Source organism: Rhamphochromis sp. 'chilingali', assembly GCF_963969265.1.
Source record: "Rhamphochromis sp. 'chilingali' genome assembly, chromosome: 15".
In the NCBI taxonomy this organism is placed as follows: Eukaryota; Metazoa; Chordata; class Actinopteri; order Cichliformes; family Cichlidae; genus Rhamphochromis; species Rhamphochromis sp. 'chilingali'.
The window spans coordinates 25730390-25755157 of NC_137942.1; the positions used below are offsets into that span (position 1 = coordinate 25730390).

The following is a 24768-nucleotide window of genomic DNA, read 5'->3' on the forward strand; positions in this document are numbered from 1 at the left end:
ATGTATGAAGCTTTACTTTGCTCTGTAGGAAGCCACACTCCAGCTCAGTGATTCTCACCTTCTGCAGTGACAGAAAACAGCATAAGTAAGTGAGGGCACAGTTTTGTGCAGGGATATTGCATGACCTTTTTAAAAGCCAGGAGGAATCATTAGAGATACAAAGACTCAGCAAGAGTTAATCTCTTGTCCCTTTATGTCTGCCTGTGGAGACAGATGACGGTGCCTAGGAGCACCGGTGAGAAACCAGCCACTGTTCTCACAGAAATAGTTGCTCCTGCTCAGCGCGTACACCCAGATGCTGAGCTGGATATGAAAACAAAGGATATGTCAAAGATTATGAGCAACAACTAGATGGCTTCTTGAAATCTTACTGAATAACTTAACCCAACTAATACTCTCTCCAGGAGGGTTGATTGTCCTGTTGGTGAGTTTCATTGATGCCAGTTAACATGAAAAAGCCAGTGGTATGTGACCCAGCAGCAGGTGTGGCATCTGTCAAACCTTTGACCTTGGACAGAAAACAATGACACCCATATGCTATCTCTGCTTTTGTCCTCTTCAACTTTACATAAAGCACAGAAGCAGGAGCTGCCACAGAAAATAACACCGGGCATGTTGACATGTGAGCTTAAATACTCAGAAAAACGAGTGGAATCCAAAAAGACCAGAAAAATATATATAATGTGTATTGTGACGGTTTTATTACTATATAACCCTGATTCTGTTTTAAGGCAACTTTTAGCATGCGGTTATAGCAAAAGATGCCTTTTTAACACTGCGTATCTGAAAATTGATGTGCAGCGGTTTGTAAAGTTGTCTGTGTCTGCATTTCAAATGTGTGGTGAAGCTCAGATTTAGACAGCCCTGTTACACCCTGTAATTCTACTCAAACCTCACTGCCCTGGAAGGAGAGTGACAGGAAGAGGAGCAGGCCGGGGCGCCAGTTTTCACTGGCACCACAAAGATGTTTGTGTGTGCGTGTGCGAATATTTGTCTGTGTTGGTTTATCTAAATGTGAAAACAGACTCTAAGCAGCATAATGGGTCAATTAAGGATGATTGATGCCGTGTTTTAGTGTGGGGGAAAGGTTACATTTAGTGGTTGACGTTACTTTTGGACTAAACTACCTTTTTTTACTACTAGAGCGTACATTAAGAGTTTATATTTGCCTTTCACACAGCTCTAGATGTGTGCGTCCGTTTGTGTTGTATAATCCCAACTACAAACCAAAGACATTTTCCTCTTCTTTCATTCCAGCAGCTGCAAAACAGCCTGACCAAGACCAATAATGCATGATTTGTATAAAGAAGGAGACACCAAATTGATTATGCACTGTGTTGTGACTACAATACTGGCAAAAGAGCCAAGCGCCATTTATATTTTGCCAGGAAAAATATATGGAAATACATATGCCCCTACCAACCACAACCTGGGACTACCTCAAGTAGACTAGTATACTATTTTCCAGGGAACACTGTTGGAACACTTTTTTTTTTTTTTGTCTATCCTGTTACCTATTTAATATTACCTTATTGTTAGGGCTGTTTTTGTTGTGCATCTGCACTTTATTGTTGTCAATGTCTACGCATGGGACAGTGTGAAACGTAATTTCAATTCCTTTGTGTCAGAGATTTACAGTTAACAAACAGTCAGGTGAATAAACAACAATGAGACACTTGTGTAGGTTAACGTGCTGCACGGGTGAAAAGCTCAGAGCAAATCACACCGAACTGAAGTATTCATTTATTTTTCGTTTATAGCAAGTACATTTGAAGAAATTGACAAATAAAGTTTTCTATTCTATTCTATTCTATTCTATTCTATTCTATATGCAAACATAGAGTTTGTACAATTCTAACGAGCTTGAAAGTGAATATTTGATCTATTTGGCACCTCTGTTCTTTAAGTAGTCTTCAGGAATAGTTCTCCAGGTTTCTTGAAGGACATCAAAGCTCTTCTTTAGATGCTGGCTGCCTTTTGTTTTGTTGCTTTAATAATGTTGAGGTCCGGCCTCTGGGGAGGCCAATCCATGACTGATGTCAGTGTTTATTGTGTGTTTTTCTATCCCGGTAGTGTGTTTGGTATCACTGTCATGCTGACAAACGAATGAGACACATTCTAAATTGTATTGCATACTGGATAAAAGTCTGACGGTACTTTTCTGTGTCCAACATTTTTGACGAGAATTGAAATATTTCAATTTCTATTATCTTTAGCACTTTTCATAAATTCAACTAAAGAAATGGGAACAAATTATTTTTAACAGGCTGCTAATTACAAAGTGTCTAAAAGTTATATTTTTGATAAGTTGACACAACACTGGTACAAACCTCGATGTGCCACGTCAGGTACAAGGACTGGACTAAAAAAATGAGTGAAAAGCAGCAAATGTCTAAAGAAAACTGTCACAGACTTTCAGGAAACCCAGAGAACTATTGCTCAAGACGCCTTGAATAAAGTATAACAAAGTCTGGCTCCTTGGAAGCTAAATATAAATGATGTGTGGCACAAGACCTTTGAGCAGCACTGTGTATAATAATATTTTACAAAAGCAGGTCAGTTTAAGGCAATTAAAAATACCACCATAACAAGAAGGTTATCAGATGTCATCCCACACATTGTTTTTCTAGGCATGATGTTTGCTTTGCTAAGAATTTCTTCCTTCACTCTGATGTTCTGGTGATTATCGATGTTGATTCCATGCTAAACAGGAAATTGCATATAACTGTGGGATATTTACAAGATCTCATTAAGCTATGCTGGAGTTCCCACATTAGAGGAAAAGCAAGTGTATTTCTTGGTCGTGGGAATCTAATCAGGCTTTTTTTTTACAAATCTATCTTCCTCTTTACCAGTAGGGAATAGTTGCTACACATCATTTAATATTAACCTAATATTAATTTCTCACTTATAAACTTTATCTTAAAGTATCCCTTATCAGCAGCCTGATCAGTCAGGGGATCTTCTGTCACAATCTTCTGCCTCCAAAGGAAGCATAAATCACATGTCATCAGATTTAAATCTGTCTCCGTTACTCATGCCCCCGCGGCTCGCTTTCTCTGCCTCTGTTTTCTAAAAAAGCCAGAAAAGATGCATTCTTTGTGGACACAAAGGGGTGATTCTGTGCAGCCGCCAGCCTTGAGTCATCGGTGGGGTCAGCTGCCGGGTGAAGAGCCAGGCCTGTTGTGTTCTGAGCAGGAGCGGAGAAGAACAACACAGATGAACCCAACAGAAATCAGCATTTTTGAGATGTTTTCATTCTGTTCTGGGTTCTTATTGCTTTAGCTGAAGTTGTTGGATCAGTACCGCATTCTTGTGGTCACGATAGTGCATTTTGCTTTTCAGATGTTGAAGCATGCACTTTTTTTTTATTCATAAAAGAAAAAGTCAAAGAGAAGAAAAATTAAATATGTGTAGTGAACGTAGGAACTCTACGCAGACTATTTCTGTCTGACTGAACTTCCACAATATCACACATTCCGGCATGAACAAACTGTGGGGTCCGGTGCCGTCATCAATGGCTCCTCTGTGCCGCTGTCACCTCAGAAACAACAGGAATGCTCATTCACTGCAGCCCTCCCTCACGCCGCAGGCCAAGGCCTGAACCGAGAGTTAGGGATTGGGCTGTCTGAAGAAGAAAGCTGATGACAGACAGGAAGGCGAAGTGAAAGAGAAAAGGGAAGAATAGAGAAGATAAAAGAGTGGGCAAGAGGGAGCACAAAAGAGGGGGTCAGGAAGGCAAACAGGCAGAGGCAAGATATGACTTTTTGACCTATAAGTACAGACGGGTGAAACTGAAAGTCAAAGAAAAATGATACACCAGAAGATAGAAAATAGAGGGAGGAAGCTGATTTCCCCACCTAGCTTCCTGTAATGTATGGGTGTATGAATACATATTTTGGTATCTCATTTACAATCCCCTGTCTGCATTAACCCACGCTGTCTCTCAGCAGGACCACAGAGACCCCAAGCCCAGAACTGGGGACGGAAAATAACCTTCTTCTGCCGGCCCCCTGCATTTCCTCTCTGAATTATACTGTAACTGAAGGACTCATTTCACATGACAATCCCTGAGTGAGCCCACTTTAAGTGTTAGCTGCCCTGAAAAAGAAAAGAGTCTATGGGTGGCTTTATAACCATATGTTTTGTTTATGTCATACATGTTAAAGATGTACTTAAATTTAGTTTAAAGGGAAAAATGAACACAGATGTCATAAAGTCTTTTACTGCTCCTCTACTTCCTTATATATGACTGGTAATTGCCACCTATCTACACACTGATTTTCCACACCTCCACACCTTCCACAGGCTTGTTACCTCTTTTCTTCCTGTATGGATGAGTCAGGGTTCCCACTTATTTGAAATCCTGATTCATTAGACTATATTTACTAAGAGATTTGGAAGATACCGAGGACAAGCCCAAACAAAAGTTTGAAAAAAGTCTGAGAATGAAACTGTGCGTCACTGTATTTTGGGCAAAATGCTCTCTCAGGTGTCCCTTGTCTTGGTGACTAACCTGCTGAGCTCCAGGGCAGGGCTTCCTGCAATAACAACCGTCTCCCCTGTAGTTTTAAAAGGTAGCAGGGTTTTTTTCCTTTTACTCTTGTAGCACCTGGCGGTTAATGACTAGTGTTTTCTTTATGACAATTGTGTGGCAACTAACAATTTGACGCAGCAGTGAGAACCTAAGGTAGACTGTCTAATTTTTCCATCTGACAGCCGTGGAAAGTGTGAAATGCGGAGTTTATACGTGACAGCTGTGTGTGTGTGTGTGTGTGTGTGTGTGTGTGTGTGTGTGTGTGTGTGTGTGTGTGTGTGTGTGTGTGTGTGTGTGTGTGTGGACAAGCATTGGTTGAAAGCGCCATCTAGTGCCTCCGGCCTCTGCTACACTGACATCATAAGTCCCGATAAGGAAATCCGCCGTGATTTGGAGAGGAGTGGGACTTTTCCCTCCTTCCTCTTGCCTGACAATTGGATGTTGTGGTTGAGGGTGGAGGAACTGGAGCAGAGTGCGCAAAGGTGTGCGAGCGTGTATCGTGCGCCCCTCGGCTGTGTTTGTGGACCTGACTGGGATGTAAAGACTGGATCGCAGTGCGGTTTACTGGGACTCAGATTCACAGGAGAAAATTATGAGTGGTAAGTCAACATTTAAGATTAAAGTAACAGATTTTTAGTCGCTGTTTAGCGTAATTTTTAGCTTGATTAGCTTGAACGGTGTTACTAGTAACAGGTTACCAGACTTTTCTAGCAATCATTAACCGAATAAACAGGTGTTACCGGGCAGCAGGAGTGTGCTCCTGTTACTGGGTTATTATCAGTGGTACGCTTTTATGTCTGATTTCTGTAAACAAGCATAACAACTGCTGAAGTAGTAACAGCTGCAGTGACAGTCTCTGCAAGTTTATTATTCTCATTATTTATTTATTTTTGATTTTTTTTTTAAGGCCAGTTTCTTGCAACAAAATAATTTCAGACCATGGTGATTTATGAACACTTCTAGTATATTTTTACTCATTTCAAATACAAACTAAGGATTTCCCCAAAGTCCGACAGAGTCACTCCTTATTGCTTTATGTTTTAATCGGAAAACTGAAAATGGTTACAGCAGTTTAAAAAATATGCAAACATAAATGGAAATACACTATAAGGCAAAAACGGAGTCTGTATAATTATAACATACTTGAAAGTCAATATTTGTTATGACCACCTTTAATCTTTTAGTCAGATTTCTTGACATTTCTTTAAGTTCTTCAAGAATAATTCTCCAGACTAATCCAGACTCAACAGTGTGTTTTTCTATCCATTTACACTTTTACTGTATTGGCAGTCTGTTTGGCATCATTTATTGTTGCCAAAAAATGAAATTGTTTCTAATCAAATGCTTCCAGATAGTACTCCACTATTCTGCATTCATAATTCTACCAATTCAGGGAAGATCACCACTGACTGACAGAGTCTCCACCGTGTTTTACTGATAGATTTATAAACTCACTTTTGTACCTCTTTCCTGATCTTCTCCAAACTTACAGACGATTAGCCAAAAATTTCTAACTTGGATACATCACTTCATAAGACCTGCTTTCATTGCAGTTCTTCTGTAATTTGGCTACCTCGGCCTTTATTCCCCTTCATTAAGAATGACTTTGTTACAGTAAGCCTTCTACTGAGATCATTTTTGGTTAGGCTTCAGCGGTCTGTTACAGTCCATGGAGCAACGGAAGGGCCAGTTGCATCTTTCAGGTCCTGTGTCGGGACTTTTAACAACAGGACTTCCAGGTACTGTTTATCTGCTTTAAATGGTTTTGTAGGCCCGCCAGTTTTTCTTTTTTTATCTACTTCTGAAGTTTTTTATGGACACACTGCACACCACACACAGCACATACTGCCGAGATATCCCAAGTTTCCTAATGGCTCTTTAGCTCTTTAGAGTACTACTACTTGGCTGTCAGACTGTGTTGTCTTTTTGTCTTAGACATTTTCCATAGATTCAAAAAACAAATGGGAACAAATGATGTGGGACATGCTTCTAGTAAAAAGTGCCTTAAGATACAACTTTAAATTGGCTCTTTGCCAAATTTTCTTTTATCTGTAGACACAACAAACACTGTTTCATCCCTCGAGTTAGCCTGAATGCTTCGAAGGTCAGTGCTAAGCAGCTTAACAAACAAAAAAAATATTCCCCTGAAAATTGTCAGGTACAAACACTGGACTGAAAACAAGTGGGAAAAGCAGCCAAAGAAAGAAAGAAAAACTTTGAAAAAGCTTCAGAAAGCTTCAAGAAATATTGATCAAGACTGCTTTTTATATTTACAGGAAAGTCTGACTCCTTGCAAAATATAAAAAATCAGGGTTGACTCAAGACTTTTGCACTTTACAGAAGGTGTGGGGGTGTATCGCATTTCCAAAACAAACAATAAGTGAAATTTACTGAAAGATATGGAGATGAACCCTGTGATAAACAGGTTTCAAGCATAATCTTCTCATTGAACCAAACGATACTTAATTTTATCTTATCGGTGTTACTGTGTGCCGCTGTTTTTATTTACTCTGAATATAAAACAGGTCTTTGGTTAGCAGTGCAGATGAACTACTTCCTACAGCTAATGACTATCCAGTATTTGTTTTCCTTGAGTGTAAGGAGTTGCTTCGTAATCCCATGAAAACAGATCAGCCAAGCCTGCCTCAACCTGCCTGTTACCTCAGACTGCTTTGATCACCTGCACAGAGTGGCAGGAACTCCCATTATCACTCAGGCATCAATATGGGAAAAATAATCTCTTTTTTGTAATGGATCAGTTTGTTTGCCTTCCTGGAAATATAAACCCCACTATATTTGCCCCCCAACAAAAATGACATATGTCTGCGATCCATGCAGCTTTTGGGGGCCTTACGGTATATTTTCGTACTTTATAGTTCACTGATAACTGAATCACCGCCCTTTATGTTGTCTCTTCTTTAATATGGAGGAATTCTGTGTGACAGTTTCTATTCACTTTCTCCCCTTGTCTCGTGAAGTGAATCAGGCTGAGAAAGCTTTTGTCTGTGGTCCCCTGGAGTGTTTGTTGATGTGCAATATGAGTCACACCTATCTTTGCATTCCTGTCCTCTGAGCCCATGATTCGGAGTCCTCCCTGCTACTTCAACAGCAGACCCTTTGCTCTACAACAATTTAACTACTTCTGATTTGTTATATTGAAGTTCCTGTTCACTTACTTCATCAAATCAGTTTCTCTTTGTCTCTTTAGTCTTTTTTTGGAGACTCAGTTCCACAACAGACCTGTCAGGCTGTTTTGTAGTGAGTAGACTCCTCTAAGTAAAGGAGCCCCATTTCATTTCCTCGCTATGCAGCAGATTAATCCAGTAATCCTACCAGGATTTATAGCCTTTCAGTGTTAGGCACAGCGAATTATGGCATGAAATTATATTAAACTTGCTCTCAAAAGGTTTTTGTTATTATTATTTGTTAAAAAACAGATAGTTACTGTTTAGAAAGCGCATAAATGACACAATGTTTGACCTACTTTGATGTTTAAAGGAATTCAGATAAGAGGGGTCAGACAAAAACAAATTCACAAAGGAATTCTGCTTGGGAAAATATTTAGTCTGGGAGTGGACATAGGGCATGTCTGGAAATCTGGCTTGTAAAGTTGAAGTGGGACATGAGCAAGGCCCGAGGCAACAAGCATATTTTCGGTAAATGGAAAAAAACATGAACTAAGGGACATTGTTTTATCTTTCCAGACCAGGCTCTTTGCTGAACTGATACGTTTTTTGGTCGTGCGCAGGTGTCACCGTCTGGATGGAGGAGGAGGACGACATCGCTCAGGAGGAATCACAAGCTTCTCCCTCGTGGTCAGAGGAGCGCTGCGAGGAGCTGTGGGACCGCGTGGAGGGAGTACGACACAAGCTCACGCGGATCCTCAACCCGGCAAAACTCACGCCGTACCTGCGCCAGTGCAAGGTCATCGACGAGCAGGATGAAGATGAGGTGCTCAACTCCACGCAGTACCCCCTGCGCATCAGCAAAGCTGGTGAGAGGAAGAAGAGCTCGGCTGAAAAGTCAAATCAGTGATCAGCACCTACAGATTTATAGAGACATGAGGAAAAGATGGTGCTTCAGAACGATACGAACATGCCATACCACAGGGGTTCAGAAGTGCTGTAGCTTTCAACAGTGCACTCACCCACCAAAACCATCAGCGTACATCCTCCGCAGTCAGTGCGACGCCCAATAACAAGATATGGGTCACATCCCACACTTCCTGGTTTTCTTTCTTAATCCGTTTGTACAGACTTGTACTGCCACAGCTGAAAGTGCAGTAATCCAAGCTTTAGTCACAACCAGCAATGGTCTACTACAGTTCATGGGAGTGTAACATAACACTGGGCCTTTCTCCGTTGCTCAGAGAATTTGGCCTGCTCATTTGGCCCGTTAAATGATTGTAACTGAAATATAAATAAACACATTTAAAGTCTCAGTGCGAGCGACGCCTTGAGGAAATGATTCATAAATTGTCATTTTCAGGTTTTCTTTAGAGTCAAAGTGACATCTGTGCTTCAGCATCGTTTCAATGGTGTCAGAGCACTGAAATTTAAGCAAACACGTGATTACTCATTTGACGCTGAGCTGCAGTCTTAAAAGACTACAAGAAGTGGGTTCTTTGGTGAAACTTCAAGAGGATAAACATTAGATGTGAATGTTTGTCTAACAGTTCATCAGTCAGAAACAGGAAAACTGAATAAATGCTCCAGTGCGAGAAAAGAGCAGGAACTTCATTGCTAAGTCGAGGCAGGCAGAGAGAAGGATGAGGATAAAGATGAAAGGTATGTTGTAAATGAAGAGACACTGAAGGCAAACACCTGGTCCAACCCCCGGAGAATTTTGTTGTTTCAGTCTTTTATCATTGTCGTGTTTGAAATACCAACAGCATGTAACTACAGAGGTAATGACACATACATCAAAGAGGTAGCATTCTTGTGCTGAGACTCTTTAATCTGTTAGTTAAACGTGCTGCTTTACCCTAACCTGACCTTTTGTCATTGCACCTATCTTTCAGCATTGTCACTGTATAATGTCATGCAACGGAAAGTAAATTATTCCACACTTGCAGTGTTACTCACCTTATGTTTTCTGTTCCCTATTTGTCACAAAAAGGCCGTTTGCTGGACATCCTGCGCGGTCAGGGCCAGCGAGGTCTTCAGGCCTTCATGGAGTCACTGGAGTTTTACCATCCAGAGCAGTACACACAGCTGACCGGGCAACAGCCAACACACCGATGCTCCCTCATACTAGGCAAGCAGAGATTTTTTTGTGGATAGAAAGAAGAATGGCATAGTAGGGGGACTTAACCATCAATTAACCTTAAATTAAAACTTTAAAGTTAAAGTAACTCAGGCTTAAGAAAAATCCCCCAAAGCATTTACGTGACATGGAAAATGTTCCATGTATGGGGATATTCTAGATTTCATGATGAACTTATACACTCAAATTACTGTGGGTGTGTTTTTCTTAATGCATTTTAGCTTAATTCACTATAAATTTTAAAAACAACTGAGTGTTTGTGAAGACTACTAAAGTATTTTGATGATTACATTTAAGGATTTAAGGTTTATACTTAGGCAGTACAATGGTTAGTCTGTCACGTCACAGTCATTCAGTCCCAAGTGTTAACCCACTTATGTTCTACCCGTGATGCATGGGTACTCTGAGTTTCTCCCACAGTCCAAAAACATGCACATTGGGCTGAATGATGATTCTAAACTGTGACTTTGAACTTTAATGGTTGTCTATCTCTCTCTGTTAGCCCTGTGACAGACAGATGTACCTGACATCTAACCCCTATGGCAGCCAGGAACCTATCCCAGCTGTCATAGGGGTTCTCACAGTGGTGCTATGACAGGATAATAACATCGATGGTTGAATACACTCATTTTCACATAATTCAGCTCTGGACTGCAAAAACTAGCCTAGCCCAAAGTGATGAGTTCGATGAGTTCTTCTTTACTGACAACCAAATTAAAGCCAAGACATTTAAACTTAAAAGGGACCGTATGTGAATCTTAACCGCAAACACATCTAATTTACTTTCATTGCTGACGAACAGAAATGGTTAACAAATAACTGGAACATAAGCGCTTTCTTTGAAAGTGAGCATATGATTATTTTACAAAGCTATTATGTTGCCCAAGAGCAGAGAAAAGAGTGAACACATTTGCACATTTGGCATTAATGTTCTCTTGTGTGCCATTTACTGACAGCCACAACATATAAACATGTATTTGTCCTTTCTCCCCACACATTAAAGCCAGTTTCTCTGGCTCACAATTCAGTTTACAATTTCCATTGATTCACAATACCCTCCTTCCATGATAATGACCTCCACGTGTGATTCTCTTTCTACGCAGATGAGGAAGGTCCAGAGGGTTTGACTCAGTTTCTGCTGCTGGAGGTGCGTAAACTGAGGGAGCAGCTTCGAAACAGCCGCATGTGCGAACGGCGCCTGTCTCAGCGCTGCCGGATGGCGGAGGAGGAGCGAAGCCGCGCTGAGCGTAAAGCTCAGGAGTTACGCCATGACAAACTACAGCTGGAAAGGTTTGGGCTTTTCTAGTTTCCAGTTTCTTCCTTTAAAGCTTTTCTGTCAAAGAATCAAATATGTCATAGAAACCTGTAAATTCACATGGGGTGAATTTACAAGGTGACATTAATAATCCACAAAGGCTGTCAGAGCTACAGGGGTCAGGGCACCATTGTTCCCGCCTACTTTCCCTCTACTTTATATCCCAGTGGGAAGAAACCTGATGTGCTGCTACAGCGTTGGCTCCAGAATGTGTTTCTCTGTCATTAAACAACTTTTGAACAATAAAAAAACACTTTTAAGAACATTTCATGTTACTTTCTTCAAACTGTTTTACTCTCATTCTGCAGAAATCATTTTAAACACTGAGAAAAACAAAAAAAATAAACATGTTGGTTGTGGTGGCATCTTCCTCTGAAACACCATCTCTCCACGAGTCTTCCTCCACTACATCTATGAGCTTCCTCTGTGGACTTCCTCTTGTCCTCCAGCCTGGCACCTCCAGCCTGTGACTTTGTCTTTGCACCACTTAATCTGGTCTGTCCACCTGATGTTCATTTCTAATCTTGTCCATCCTGCTCACTCCAAATTCAAATCTCAACATCTTCACCTCTGCCAATTCCAGAGTTATCTAAAATTGTTGAGCCACGAAAATTCATCTTTACATTTGTAGAAAAACAAGTTGGTAACAAAAAGTGAAAATGTTTGATCTGGATGGTTTTTGATCTCAAGGCTGCGTCAAGACTGGGAGTTAGCCAGTCGAGAGCTGGGAAAGCTGAAAGACCGACACCTGGAGCAGGCTGTGAAGTACTCCAGAGCCTTGGAGGATCAAGGCAAAGCCTCAACCAGAGAGAGAGAACTGCTGAGTCAGGTCAGTTGGTTTGGGTGAAAGAAAAATATATTTTTATATTAATGTTAGTTCTCTTGCATTTTGCATCTGTTTGATTTCACTTTTAAGCTGCTGTTTTAGGTGCTCCATGTCAGCCAGAAAGAGCTTTGTTTGCTTTGATACGACTTCGATACCTCTTGCTGCCATGCATATAACAGAAACAAGTGCTGTTCTCGGAAGTTATGTGGTGTCTGAAGGCATAAAAAAGGGAACAAATAAAAGCACCTGAGGCAACGAAACTTCTTTGGATGGCACGCAGCAAAAGAGATAAATGAAGCGGCTCGAGCCAGCAGGGGCAGATGTTATCAGCCACCCCAGGATTTGTTACAACATGTTGACAGAACCACTGAGGAATGAGCCAGCTGGCTGTAAAAATAAGGCGATATTAATAGCTGCAAGTCAGTGTATGATCTACAGTCTATCTATGATCTTTAAAATCCTATATTTTTATTAGAATAGTTTGAAATCATCATTATTTAGCCCTGGGTTTTTTCTTATTATTTTAAGTCCAAAATGGCAAAACCAAGAGAGGTCCACCCACCCTATAGCCCTTCCTGTCATCTTCTGAAGAGCCATAGTGGACCAGTTGACACCTTATCACGAGTCCCAGCCTCTGAATTCAGATTACTGAAAGATTTTCACAGAAACGTAAACTCTGAAAGAAGCAACTTGTGGAATTCTCTTTGGTTTTTGCATTTAAATGTTCCACCTTAAAGCTTTAAGCTCATTTCCAGCTGTTTACTGAAAGTCATTCTTATCTCAAAGTGGGATCTTTTTGCCAGCGGCTGCTGTCTACTGTCTAAAATGAGCCATTTAAGGTTTCTCTCCTTTGAAGGCCACACACCATTTAAGCCACTTTACTTCTGTTTGCTGTCCCTCGTAAACACAGAGTTTGTTTAGCGGTGGGTGGGGCTTCAGTGCTCCCAGCCTGATCTGTGTGACCATATTAGGGATGCCCGCTTTGACCGACATCATGCTGACCTAAAAGCAGCAACGACTATTTTAAGAACCAAGTGGTTAAAACATTTCAGTGACATCATTCCCTTTTTAATTTTTTTAATTCTCAGTTAGGTCACATCGTTATCTATTTCCCTTCCTGTTTTCCATCCTTCGTGGCTAGATGCCCCACATTATCGTTCTTGATACCCGTTTTTAAATAGCCAATCACCCTGCCTCATATACACACCTCCACCTTTGCACTGCCAATATCATCTTGCATTATATTCATTTTGTCTTCTTTGTGACTTTCCTTGGGTCTCACCTTTTGAACTGGTTGTGGATTACGAGTGTAACAAGTCCCCTTAATGGATAATATTTGTAGACTTAGAGATACTGCTATCAGTGGGACCTTTGTGTTATTGTTCACATATTTGCCTGAAAAACAAAAGATCCCTGGTTCAATATCAGGGGAAAAAACATTTGTCGTGGTAACCCACTGTCAATAAAGGAGCAGCTGATATTAGCTCCTGATATTAAAATATAAAAGAGTCCCACACTAGCAGGTTATTGATATGCTTATTATTTGCTTGTTCTCCATACATGCAGGTAGAGGAGCTTAAGTCCAGGCTGGCAGCAGCAGAGAAAAAAACAAGTGGTGCCCCTGATGCCTCTAAAGCTGTAACTGGTTCTACACCTGCTCTACCAGAAAACCTGCCTAAGAAAACTGAGACTACAGGAAGTCAGATGAAGAACTCGATCCCACCCACTGGAGTCGTTGTATGTTTTTGATTGCATATTGTGTATCATCTGAAATCATGTTTTTTAAGCTGTTATCATTCTTTGTTGTATTTTTTTTTATCTGTGTTCATTTTGTTTTGGTTCACCTCAGGCTCTGATGGATATCCTGAAGCAGGACCGCAGGGAGGCTGCCGAGCAGAGACAGGAGTTCTGCGATATCATCACCAAACTACAGAGCGAGCTCCAAAACACTGAAGAGCAAAGGGACAAGGTGAGAGGTTGTCTGCCATCATATTATATAATACATTATAACATTATAATGACCTTTTCCTTCATGATACTTTCTTTTCTGGACTGTACTTGCAGTTGGAGTCTCAGTGCGAACAGCTACAGCTGAAGGTGAGGACTCTCCAGCTGGACTGGGAGACAGAGCAGAAGAGGAGTGTGTCCTATTTCAACCAAATCATGGAGCTGGAAAAGGAGAGAGACCAGGTTAGTGAGAGCACACTGTCTAACCACAAAGAGTTCATCAGTCACTTTAGCTGCTCTGGCTTATTCTCGCACATCACCAACCTATTCACTTTCTGCACTTCTGTCCTCTCATCTCAAGGCCCTGCGCAGTCGAGACAGCCTGCAGCTTGAGTACACCGACTGTCTGCTGGATAAGAACCGTCTGCGTAAACGCATTGCTGAGCTGCAGGCCAACCTGGAGCAGCAGCAGAGAGAGCTGGACAAAGAGAGGGAGAGGAGCCAGGAGAAAATGGAGCCAAACAGCTCCTGCCTGCACTGTGTGAGTTCAAACACTAAGTCATGAGGGCAGCGCTCACCTTCCCCTGCCTTCTACAGAAACTTTTTAATGCAAATGTTGTCCTCCATCTCTGCCCCCCAGTCCCACCTGTCTCTGTGTAGTGAGGAACAGTGCTTTGGCCCCTGCTGTTCCCCCGGCCTGGATCTGAGCCCGCAGCCGAGAAGAACCAATCTGTTACTAAGAAAGGTCAGTGCTGCGGTTAATACCAGTAGTTTAGTTATTATGATGAGAATGACAATAACAACAGAATCACAACTGCCCTGTTTGATTAAATTAAGATCAGAAGGAATCGAAACAGGCCTTACTGACCTAACTGCTGTGTAATCACCACTTCATTTTATATCATAGGAATTCCCACAGGATAAAAACTTGTTTTTTCATGCTGTTTGTGTGCTATGCAGAGAATGTATCTTTCTGACTGAAACATTTCACTGCAGCTAGACAAGGCAAGGGGTCCTATTATGAGCAGGAAATGTTGCAATGCATTCTTGTGCAACTCTTTGCATGTTCGTGCCTGTACCTTACATCTCATTATCTGCGAGCTCATACTCTGTTGAGCATCTTTTCTGTGTCACAGGTGCCCTCTAGTGGCCCAGCCAATGAAAACTCAGAGGGTAAGTCAACCACACTGGCAGCTGGATGATGCTTATCTAGTGTTTCTTTGTGCAATCCTTTTGCTTTTGTACTTTTCATTTACACAAAGTAGGAAGGTCGGTGGGGGATTTCATCACAAGTGTTTTAGGTTAAAGTAAACGGTGTTTTTCTGCTGATTCACAGATTCTGGTTCAAACTCAGAGGAGAACCTCCTGCTGTCAGTGAGTATCAAAGCCCTGCTTATAATAAAAATAATAAAAATAAGATTCTAAAGATCTGCATCTTTATGTTTACCTCCTCACCCTCAGACAGAAACCAATGAAAAGGAAATAAACCGCCTTTCCACATTCCCCTTTCCTCCTTGCATGAACTCCATCAACCGTCGAGTCAACACAGAGTGAGTTCATATATTTTTCACCCTGCAATTTTCCCCGTTATTCTCACGTTGATTACCATTTTCCTCGTTTTGCTTCCACAAAGGTTTGACTTGGACTCATGGGGCAGTGATGAGAATGACAACATTCCAGGTACATTTGACTCTTTGCATTTACAACCATTTTTTTTTTAATCAATGTGTTGGTGATTAATCATGTTCAATCTAATAATAACAAAAATGTAAGTGTACATTAAAAGGCTCTCTGGTGTTTTCAGGTGAGCAGAGTGAGCCTTCTTTGTCAGATTCGTGGAGCTCCTTGCAGTCTCATTTTTTCCCCCCTGACCTGGTCAACCTGCCCATAGTCTCTGCACAGCAGCCCAGTCCCAAAGTGCCCAGGTACAAACTTACAGCTTTGATGCCTGTCACTGAAACCAGTAAAAGCTCTGTTAAACTGTCATTTTTCCTCCTTAATTACAAGTAATATTAATTTCTGCAGGGCAATCTCTTAATCTTCGTAGGTGAGAATGATGGTCCTAAAAGGTCCTAACATTAACATTAGTATAGAAGAGCATTAACATTTCTTTTGTCAGAGGTACGTTGTGGGTATTAGGCCACAGACCATTACACAACTCAAAAATAACTTTATTTATTGTAAACAAACAGGCGAGAACAAACCAACAGAGCTAAGAAAAAAAAAGGAAGAGCAGATGTCAATCTACAGCTTCAAAGGAAAAAATCTTTCCAGCACATGAAGTAAAATTTTCAAATTTAAACAATTAAAGAAAAAAACTTCATGGTTTAAATGTTTAGATGTCTTTAAAATGTATCTGGTTTGTCCTTCATTTTATTTTCTCCTGGTGGATTATTATTATTATTATTGTTATTATTGTTGTTGTTGTTATTGTTATTATTATTGTTGTTATTATCATTGTTATTATTATTATTATTATTATTGTTGTTGTTATTGTTATTATTATTATATATTATTATTATTATTATCTTTTTGGTATTAAAAAATGGAGTTCATTACATAATTACTGTATGATAAAAATTTAAACAGTTTTGAATGTGATTAATATTATATAAGTGCAATTTTCTGTCATAGTGTACAACATAATGTAAAGAGCACAAAAGTGGCACCAAAGCAAAGTGAATGCCGTCACAGACTAGTGTTATGTAATTTCATCCTTACTGCTTCTGACGGTCTTCTGCCATCTCTCAGGAACCTACACTGCTCACCATCTCCAAGTCCCCCAACCTCTCCAAAGCACAGGAGACCAAGTCTTGCCGATGACATCACCATCATTGGAGGAAGCCAAACGGGGATATTTGTCAGCCATGTGAGAGCAGGTTCCCCAGCTGAACAATGTGGACTGAAGGAGGGCAGCGAGCTGCTGGAGGTTGGCGTCTGCATATGCGATTAAATCATATATGAGCACTTTTAATGTGTGCATGTGGAAATACGTGTACCACAAGGACAAGTGTGTGCCTTTGCTTCTATGAAAATGAGGCTGTAGAATGACATGCAGTTTTTGTCCTGTTGTTTTTAGCTGGAGCAAGTCCTGTTTGGTGGGGGAAGTGTGCTGCTGAGTCAGTGCACTGCTGAGGTGGCCCACTTTTCTCTGCAGTGGTGGACCGAGCCGTCAACACTTAAATTCCAGAGCAACCCAGAGGGTGAGTCTGTTACTTCAGAGGTTTGAAAAATTCATATGAGGCCGGTCAGTCTGCTCTTGAAATCTCCCCTCGTGGTGCAGAAAGGTGACGCTAAGGTGCCCCCTCTCATGCTTTCTCATCCTCAGGGTACTCAAACCTGTCCTCGCAGGTTTCATCGCCAACTTTTTTGGGTCCCGACTCTTTCTATGTGCGTGTTAATCTCAGCATGGAGCCTCATGGTGACCCGCCATCTTTGGGTGTTTCTTGTGATGACATTATACATGTCACAGATACAAGGTACAATGGAAAATACCAATGGCGCTGCTCCCTGGTGGACCCGAGCACAGCCAAGCATTTGCAGACAGGATCCATGCCCAACTACAACCGGTATGTCAGTCAGACTTTGACGTGACTTTGCTTTATTATTATTTTAAAGGCACAATTCAGTCCTGAAAGTTCCACAAGGCCAGTGTTATTTAGTTCAAGTACATATAAGAGAAGGTAGATATATTTACAAAACTGGCGAATAAATTTAGATTGATAACAAAATAGCTGTGTGACTAGTGTAAATAACTAAGAATATATCGACTTCTCTTTCAGGGCTCAACAGTTGTTACTCATAAGGTTACGAAAAATGTCAGTGGAGCAAAAGGACTCTAAGAAGAAGATGGTAAGTTGATGCATATTTAAATTACATGATCAGCATGCACAACGGCTGTGGTGCCTCATATTACAGTTTTTGCCCGTTTCCTCATTGGAAGATGTATATTTTTCTTTGCGTAGTTCTTAAAGAAAACATCAGGCCGTGTACGATTGGTCAAAGCGGTGGATCCAAACTGCCGTGGGATTGGTTCCACACAACAGGTCCTTTACACGCTCAGCAAACGTAAGTTGAAGCCCTGTCGCTCCCTCAATGAAATAGCATGTTTGTGTCATAAATGAATTGTTTGTGTATGTGCACACTTTGTGTTGATGTATTTGTACTTGTTTTTGCCATGTCAGGCCATGAGGACCACTTAATCCCTTACAGTTTAGTACAGTCAGTGCAGGTTCAGACCAAGCGGCCAGTCATCTTCTCACCGTCTCTGCTGTCCCGTGGTCTGATAGAGAAGCTCCTGCAACCAGCACAGTCTGGATTAAAGTTTAACACCTGCCAGCCAGGTATCTGTGCAACACACAGACCTATCCACTCACAGTGACCCAACAGTGCACAAAGTTTGGTGCTGATTTGTTGATCATACATTAAATATTTTCAGAGCCCATTCCAGCTTCAGAGAGACAAGACAAGAGAATATTCTTGTTGGATTCTTGCAGTCCAGAGAAGGCCCTTGGCATAAGGCTGCAGTCAATACAGGATGTCATCAGCCAGGTAAGGTCAGCGGTGTTTTCTGGGGGTGTGGTTTTCAAAAAGAAGCTTTTGCTTTGCCTGACGAAAATGCAAAAATGTCACCACATTTTGCTTTACAACCATCCTACTAAATGTCTTCCTCAAGGACAATGAAGAATGCTGTTTTTAGGACGATTAAGTAACCAATAAAAGTCAATTACCGACAATCGCGGGGAGAAATTTCCACAGGACTCTGAAATCCTTTAAAAAACTAGGCTCAGTTAGCATGTTAAATGTTAAAGTTCATGAGAGCATGATTTAAAAAAGACTAAACAAGGATGGCTTGTTGTATGACAGCATACATACGGAGATGTTTGGTCATAATGGAAGGCACCACGTTTGTAGAAAACCAAACACAGCGAGTTTTGCAATGGCCCAGGCAAAGTCCTGACCCAACCTGATGGAAATGGTGTGTTGGGACCTTAAACGAGCTGTAGATAAACAGATGCCATCTCTTTGTCTCAGGATAAACACTGCCTGCTCGAGCTGGGCTTGTCCAGTGTTGAAGGCTTATTGAGACTTGGGATTTACCCCATCGTCATCCATATTCGCCCCAAGAACAAAAAACACAAGAAGCTGAGGTAAGCGCACACACAGGCAGTTTTCAGTTCAGTGCTACAGTAAGTTCTGGTCTCACCATAGCAGCACTACTGTACTTTATCCAAGCTTTGTATGTATTTAATGGCAATCCACTTTGTGGAGTAAGGAGCGTTTAACTTCTCTAGAGTGATTATTTCTTACCTTGAAATTAGAGCTGGGCGATAGAACGATAACGATATGTATCGCGATATAACTTTTACTCGATAGAGAAATTAAGCTATCGCGATAGACCTCGCCGCTCTTGTCCTCTTAAAAAAAAAAAAAAAAAAAAAAAGGTCAGCCGATCCAAATTCAGTAGCGCAGAGCTGAACCAATCACAGCCGCAGCGTCACGTCGCGTGACTTGTTACGTACAGCACAAGTGCCAAGCCGCACGTGTGTTTGTTTGGGAAGCAGCCAGCAGGTAATGGAGCCAGCAGGAAATGAGTGTGCCGACTAGAAAAATCAACCGAGCGTGACCGAAGAGAAAACAGACGATGGTTCCAATGCCGGAGAGATTGTCGAACGGAAGAGCCAAAGAAGTTCCGTAGTGTGAAGGTATTTCGGCTATTTCAAGTCTGACAAAAAACAGAGTAGCGTGCACTGTAAATTGTGCCGAAAGCAAGTCTGGAAATACAATAAACTGGTGCATGCGTCACACTGTGCGCCACGTTATTGTTTCGGTGAAATGAATTTCTACAATACTGTTAATTCTACTCTCTGCAGTGTTTAAATGCTTACATATACACACAGTTACTGTCCCTCCACACATACGACTCGGTTCTGCTTCTATGCCGCAGCTTTGTTTACTTTTTCCCACCGAGGCTTCTAGACTTCTGATTGGCCAACATTTCTGCACGGTTAGGAATCTAGCTCCACCTGCTGCTTTGGCATGTTCATAGCAGCGTTTTCCTTCATTTCTGCCTTTATGTGTGGACGGGATTATTTTTTAAAACGAAAACGGAAAATCTCAGTTTTCAAAAATACCCGTGTACGTGTGGACGTAGCCTCAGTCTCTGACTGGAAGCGCTAATTCGTCATTCGGCTTTTGTCAGACTAAAGTAACTGTTAAAACTGTTTGAAAAGCTAAGCTATACAACAAGGAGAGATTGAGAATTTCCTTTTAGTTCTCAGTTTATTTGATATTGACAAAAGTTAGTCAGTTTTGTCTGTTCTTCTGTAAAACAAACTAAGATTTATTTTTAGAATTAATATTTTGTTTCTAAGTGGAATTGACAATTTAGTCTGTTTCATTTGTTCTATTTTGAAACTTAAACGCTTTAGCGGCTGCCTTTTGTGTAGTTTGCAATATTTGCCTTTATTTATCTGAAAAAGTCTCATGTTCCTTAAGTACATCTACCCTGTTGAACTTATTATGGGAAATAAATATTTAAAAACAAGCTGCTGATTATTTCACATTTTACTTGTGAGCAACGGCACATTTAAATCTTACAAATATAGTTATTTGGCTTATATCGTGATAGATATCGTTATCGCCTGAAATGAAAAAAACATATCGTGATATGAAAAAATCTCATATCGCCCAGCTCTACTTGAAATACATATATTTGGAAAAGTCATGTCTTAGATACTCGGTGATTATTTATCCATCACTTGAAACAGAAAGTTTTTTCCACGTTGTGGGGAGGACAGTGTGATGGAGGAGCTGTGCCATGCCGAGGAGCTGCAGCTGGAGACACTGCCCATGCTTCACTACACCCTGGAGCCCAACACCTGGAGCTGCACTGATGAGCTGCTGGCTGCTTTACGTACCAACATCCACAGCCAGCAGAGGGCGATGGTCTGGGTTGAACTGGATAGGCTGCAGTAGAAGAGAGAGAGAGAATGTGTGTGGTACCATGTATGACTAGTGCATGTGCCAGTATCTACTAAGAATTTCAAAGGAGCCCACACTAGGCTTGTGTACATACATTTTAACATAATTTTGAAATTCTCATAATTATAGGTCTCTATAATAGCCAAGCTGGACTGGCTAGAATAAATAAAAAAAACTGCAACTTATTTGAGCCGCACAAGGAAGGTACATGTAAGTACAAATGTACTTACCTCATTAAAACTGCAATCTTCCCCTCAACTTACCACACCTAAGGTTTTATTATTATACTTCTGTACTTCAAAACTATATTCAATAACACAAGGAGCCTACTTTTTGGTATTTAGGCCACGGGTCATTTAATTATGTTTTAAGTGAAAAGCTGAAGCTGTGAGAATATTAAGTGTGACAGATGTTGTAGGTTAAGGGAACTGAAGCTTTTTTTCATACAATATTATCTGTGCATTATAGATCTAGGCCAGTGTTTGTTTGGACAGTTACATTTTATGTCAGCCTGTTTTCTTCAGCTTTTTTCATTTGAAGTGAAATAATGAACGCTCCATTAAGGTGTCGAGTTTAGACGGAGTGGATTCATTATTGTATTTCAATCTGAATGTACTGCAAACTGAACTGAATGCAAAGCAAAGAGCCTGAAACAATAGGTTTAGCTGCTCAAATGTCTTCTTTTTTTTTTTTTTTTTTTTTTTTTTTTGTGTCCCGTTTGGATCTTTAGCTGTCAGAATTGTTGTCTTGAGGCCAAGAAAGATGCCAAGCAGATTTATTTTACCAAGTGGATCATCATGGCCTTGCCATATTGGTCCATTTGATTGACCTTTATTATAATTATGAATTTATTTTATTTTCAGTTGCTACAAACGGGACAGACATGACTGGGGGATAGGACAGGGAGAAAGAATGAAAGAAAGAGAGGGAGAGAAAGAAAACCAAAGGGGAGAAGAGACGGTGAGAAGGGGGGGAAGAAAAAAAAAAGAGAAAGGAAAAACAAACAAAACACCTGGATCACCTGTATGGAGAAAAAAAAACAGAAGAGAAAGCAAACAACAAAGAGCAACATAATAAAAAAACCAGCACCATCACAATAAACTAGCTAGCAGTAGATACTAAATAATAAACGATATTGTGCAGCACGCAAGATAGACAGCGCACAATGTGCTTTGAGGCAGCAGCCAAGAAAGGTGTAGTCCGCGTCTGTGAACACCCGTGTGTACACCTGTGTGCACACCTGTGTGGATCAGCATGCTTTTATTCCAAAGGTTTCTCCATGTAATGATCTGCTAGGGAGTGTGGGGAGCCATAGCCCCATCCACCAGGGTATGAAGTAGGTATGGAGGAGATCCAGGCCCCAGATATCCAGAGGCCCCAGAGTACAAGGACCCGAGGAGGACCACCAAAGGGGGGGGGAACCGTGCCACCCTCCTGGGAAGAGCTGAGTAGAGCCCCAAAGGAGAGGTCACCCCGCAGCTACGGAGCAGAGGCCAGAGGGGGTTGCAGTGGCGTGCCCGCGGGCTCTGCCGGCAGCCAGCTGTGCCAGAGAGGACCGAGCTTCAGGCCCAGAGGTCTGAGGGCATCCCACCCCCCGGAAGGAGCCCAGCCGGGCCACAGGCGCCCGGCCCCGCCGGTACATACATGAGCGCACAGCCCCAGACGACAAGGACCACCAACACACCAACGTCTGAGGGCATCAGCCACCGGCAGGGAGTGTGGTGAGGGGAGATAGGCCTCCGTACTTTAGAGGACCTGAGATGTACCCAGAGAGGTTGAGTCCAAGACCCAACCTGACATATAGACACAGCCGAACAGGCACACGCGGACACAGACGTGCATTCCCACCCCATATTGGGGGCGACCGTGGCTCAGGGGGTTGGGAATCGCATCTGTAACCGGAAGGTCGCCGGTTCGATCCCTGGGCTCTCTGTCCGGGTCGTTGTGTCCTTGGGCAAGACACTTTACCCTACTTGCCTACTGGTGTTGGCCAGAGGGGCCGATGGCGCGATATGGCAGCCTCGCTTCTGTCAGTCTGCCCCAGGGCAGCTGTGGCTACAACTGTAGCTTGCCTCCACCAGTGTGTGAATGTGAGAGTGAATGAATAGTGGAATTGTAAAGCGCTTTGAGGTTCTCGAAAAGCGCTATATAAATGCAATCCATTATTATTATTATTATTATGCACAACCAAATACTCGGCACTCATCCAACGTGTAGACAGACACAAATAGACACTGCACAGACAGTCGCACTCCCCAAACATACTCTATATCCCAGGTCCAGGTACCCCCGCCCTCAGAGGGGCAAGCCGCACCTAGACCCAGGACATGTAACCCTTCTCTCTGGGGTGGAGGCAAGCGGACCACCTCCTTATCTGCAGTAGCAGGGAGGCCCCGCATCCCAGACCCCAGTCTGACGGCCAGCACCTCCTCCCAGCCCCCCAGCCCTGACGGCTAACAGAACCGGGGTGAGGAAGACCTCAAACCTCCCTACGCCCGCTCATATGTAGTGTTGCTGTGTGCTGTTCTAAAGTGCATTTAAAACTCAGGAGAGCATGGTACTAGCTTCCTCTCAGAGAGCAGCACAGCTCTTCCTGAAAACCCTTAGTGTATAAATGCATTTAAAATTGAGGGTAGGGCACCAGCGCCAAAGGTGGGCTGGAGTACACCGACCATCCTCTGGATGCTGTAAAACGTGCCCACCCCCAAGGCCCTATATGTATGTGTTATGTGAGAGTGTGAGTAATGTGGATGTCTAGGTTGCCGAATAAAATTGAGGCACAGGCGGCCAGAAGGGGACAGAGGGGGAGTGCCTCCCCTGCACCCTGGTGACATACCTGCACCCCAAGCCATGCGTGTGTGGGTGGGTGTGGTAGAGCGGGAATAGGGAGGCAGCTGAGGATGGGGAGGGAAGAAAGGGAGGGGCTGAGCCCCCCTGCACCCACCCGCCCACTGCTCCGGCGACACAACAGCCAGGACCCAAGCCCCCAAGGCCCGGCCAGCACCCCAGACCGGGGGGCGGAGCACCCCCAGACCTCAAATGTCTTCTAGCATGGACACTAAACAACTATACATATCATATTTCGGTGTTAAACAATGTGACTTTATGTGAACACATTTTAAAACACAAACTGTGCGTTTTTTGATCATTTTAAGTGGATTGTTTTTGACTAGTCAGGGAGTACTGCATTTCTCTGCTATAGTGTACTCCTTTTAACTGCTTTTTGTATCCATTTAAAAAAATAAATGAATTAAATTTCACTCATGTCTAAAGTGATTTGTTTTCTCTTTAATTATTGAAATGCGCATATATATATATATATATATATATATATATATATATGAGGCACAGGCGGCCAGAGGGGGAGTGCCTCCTCTGCACCATCCAGAGGATGGTCGGTGTACAGTGTGAAACAAATGTAGACAAAGTAATAGAAAGTAAAGGCAGATAATTTACATTTTAATTTCTACTGCAATACATATATATACAATGCCATAAAATGTGACATAATACAGTGTGCAAAATGGTTATAGCGTGGTCAGCACTGTGGGCTCACAGCAAGAGGATCCTGGGTTTTAACCCTGCTGGGGGATCTTTCTGTGTTCAGTTTGTTGACCGTAGGTGTAAATCTGAGCAGTAATGGTTACCTAGAGCTTGTCACATGTGCTATAGAACAGATGTGATTTAAGCTCCGGGCCTCATCCTGAATTCGATGAGTGTAAGAAAATGGATGGGTGGGTTGATGGATAAATGTAGTGTGTCACAGTGTTAACCATTTTAATGTATAGCTCACAGGAATAAGAAAATTCAGTACAAGCTCCAAATAGTACCATATCTTGTACAATATCCTATTACAGTATTAATTAAGTCATTATTAAATACTTACATCTGAGC

At 42.0% G+C, this 24768-nt stretch overlaps 1 protein-coding gene across 1 annotated transcript; it reads left to right on the forward strand.

Moving 5' to 3' along the window:
* Positions 1 to 4973: 4973 nt before the first annotated feature.
* LOC308410695 (caspase recruitment domain-containing protein 10) lies at positions 4974 to 23825 on the forward strand. The gene is made up of 24 exons (XM_080904245.1): positions 4974 to 5136; positions 8286 to 8531; positions 9656 to 9793; positions 10906 to 11092; positions 11808 to 11946; positions 13510 to 13680; positions 13793 to 13912; positions 14008 to 14133; positions 14252 to 14431; positions 14531 to 14635; positions 15027 to 15063; positions 15227 to 15264; positions 15352 to 15440; positions 15524 to 15570; positions 15695 to 15815; positions 16642 to 16819; positions 16970 to 17093; positions 17219 to 17459; positions 17673 to 17742; positions 17856 to 17958; positions 18075 to 18233; positions 18329 to 18441; positions 18925 to 19040; positions 20661 to 23825. Exons 1-24 carry the CDS (start codon positions 5130 to 5132, stop codon positions 20866 to 20868), a joined length of 3063 nt encoding a protein of 1020 aa, XP_080760371.1. The 5' UTR covers positions 4974 to 5129; the 3' UTR covers positions 20869 to 23825.
* Positions 23826 to 24768: the final 943 nt, after the last annotated feature.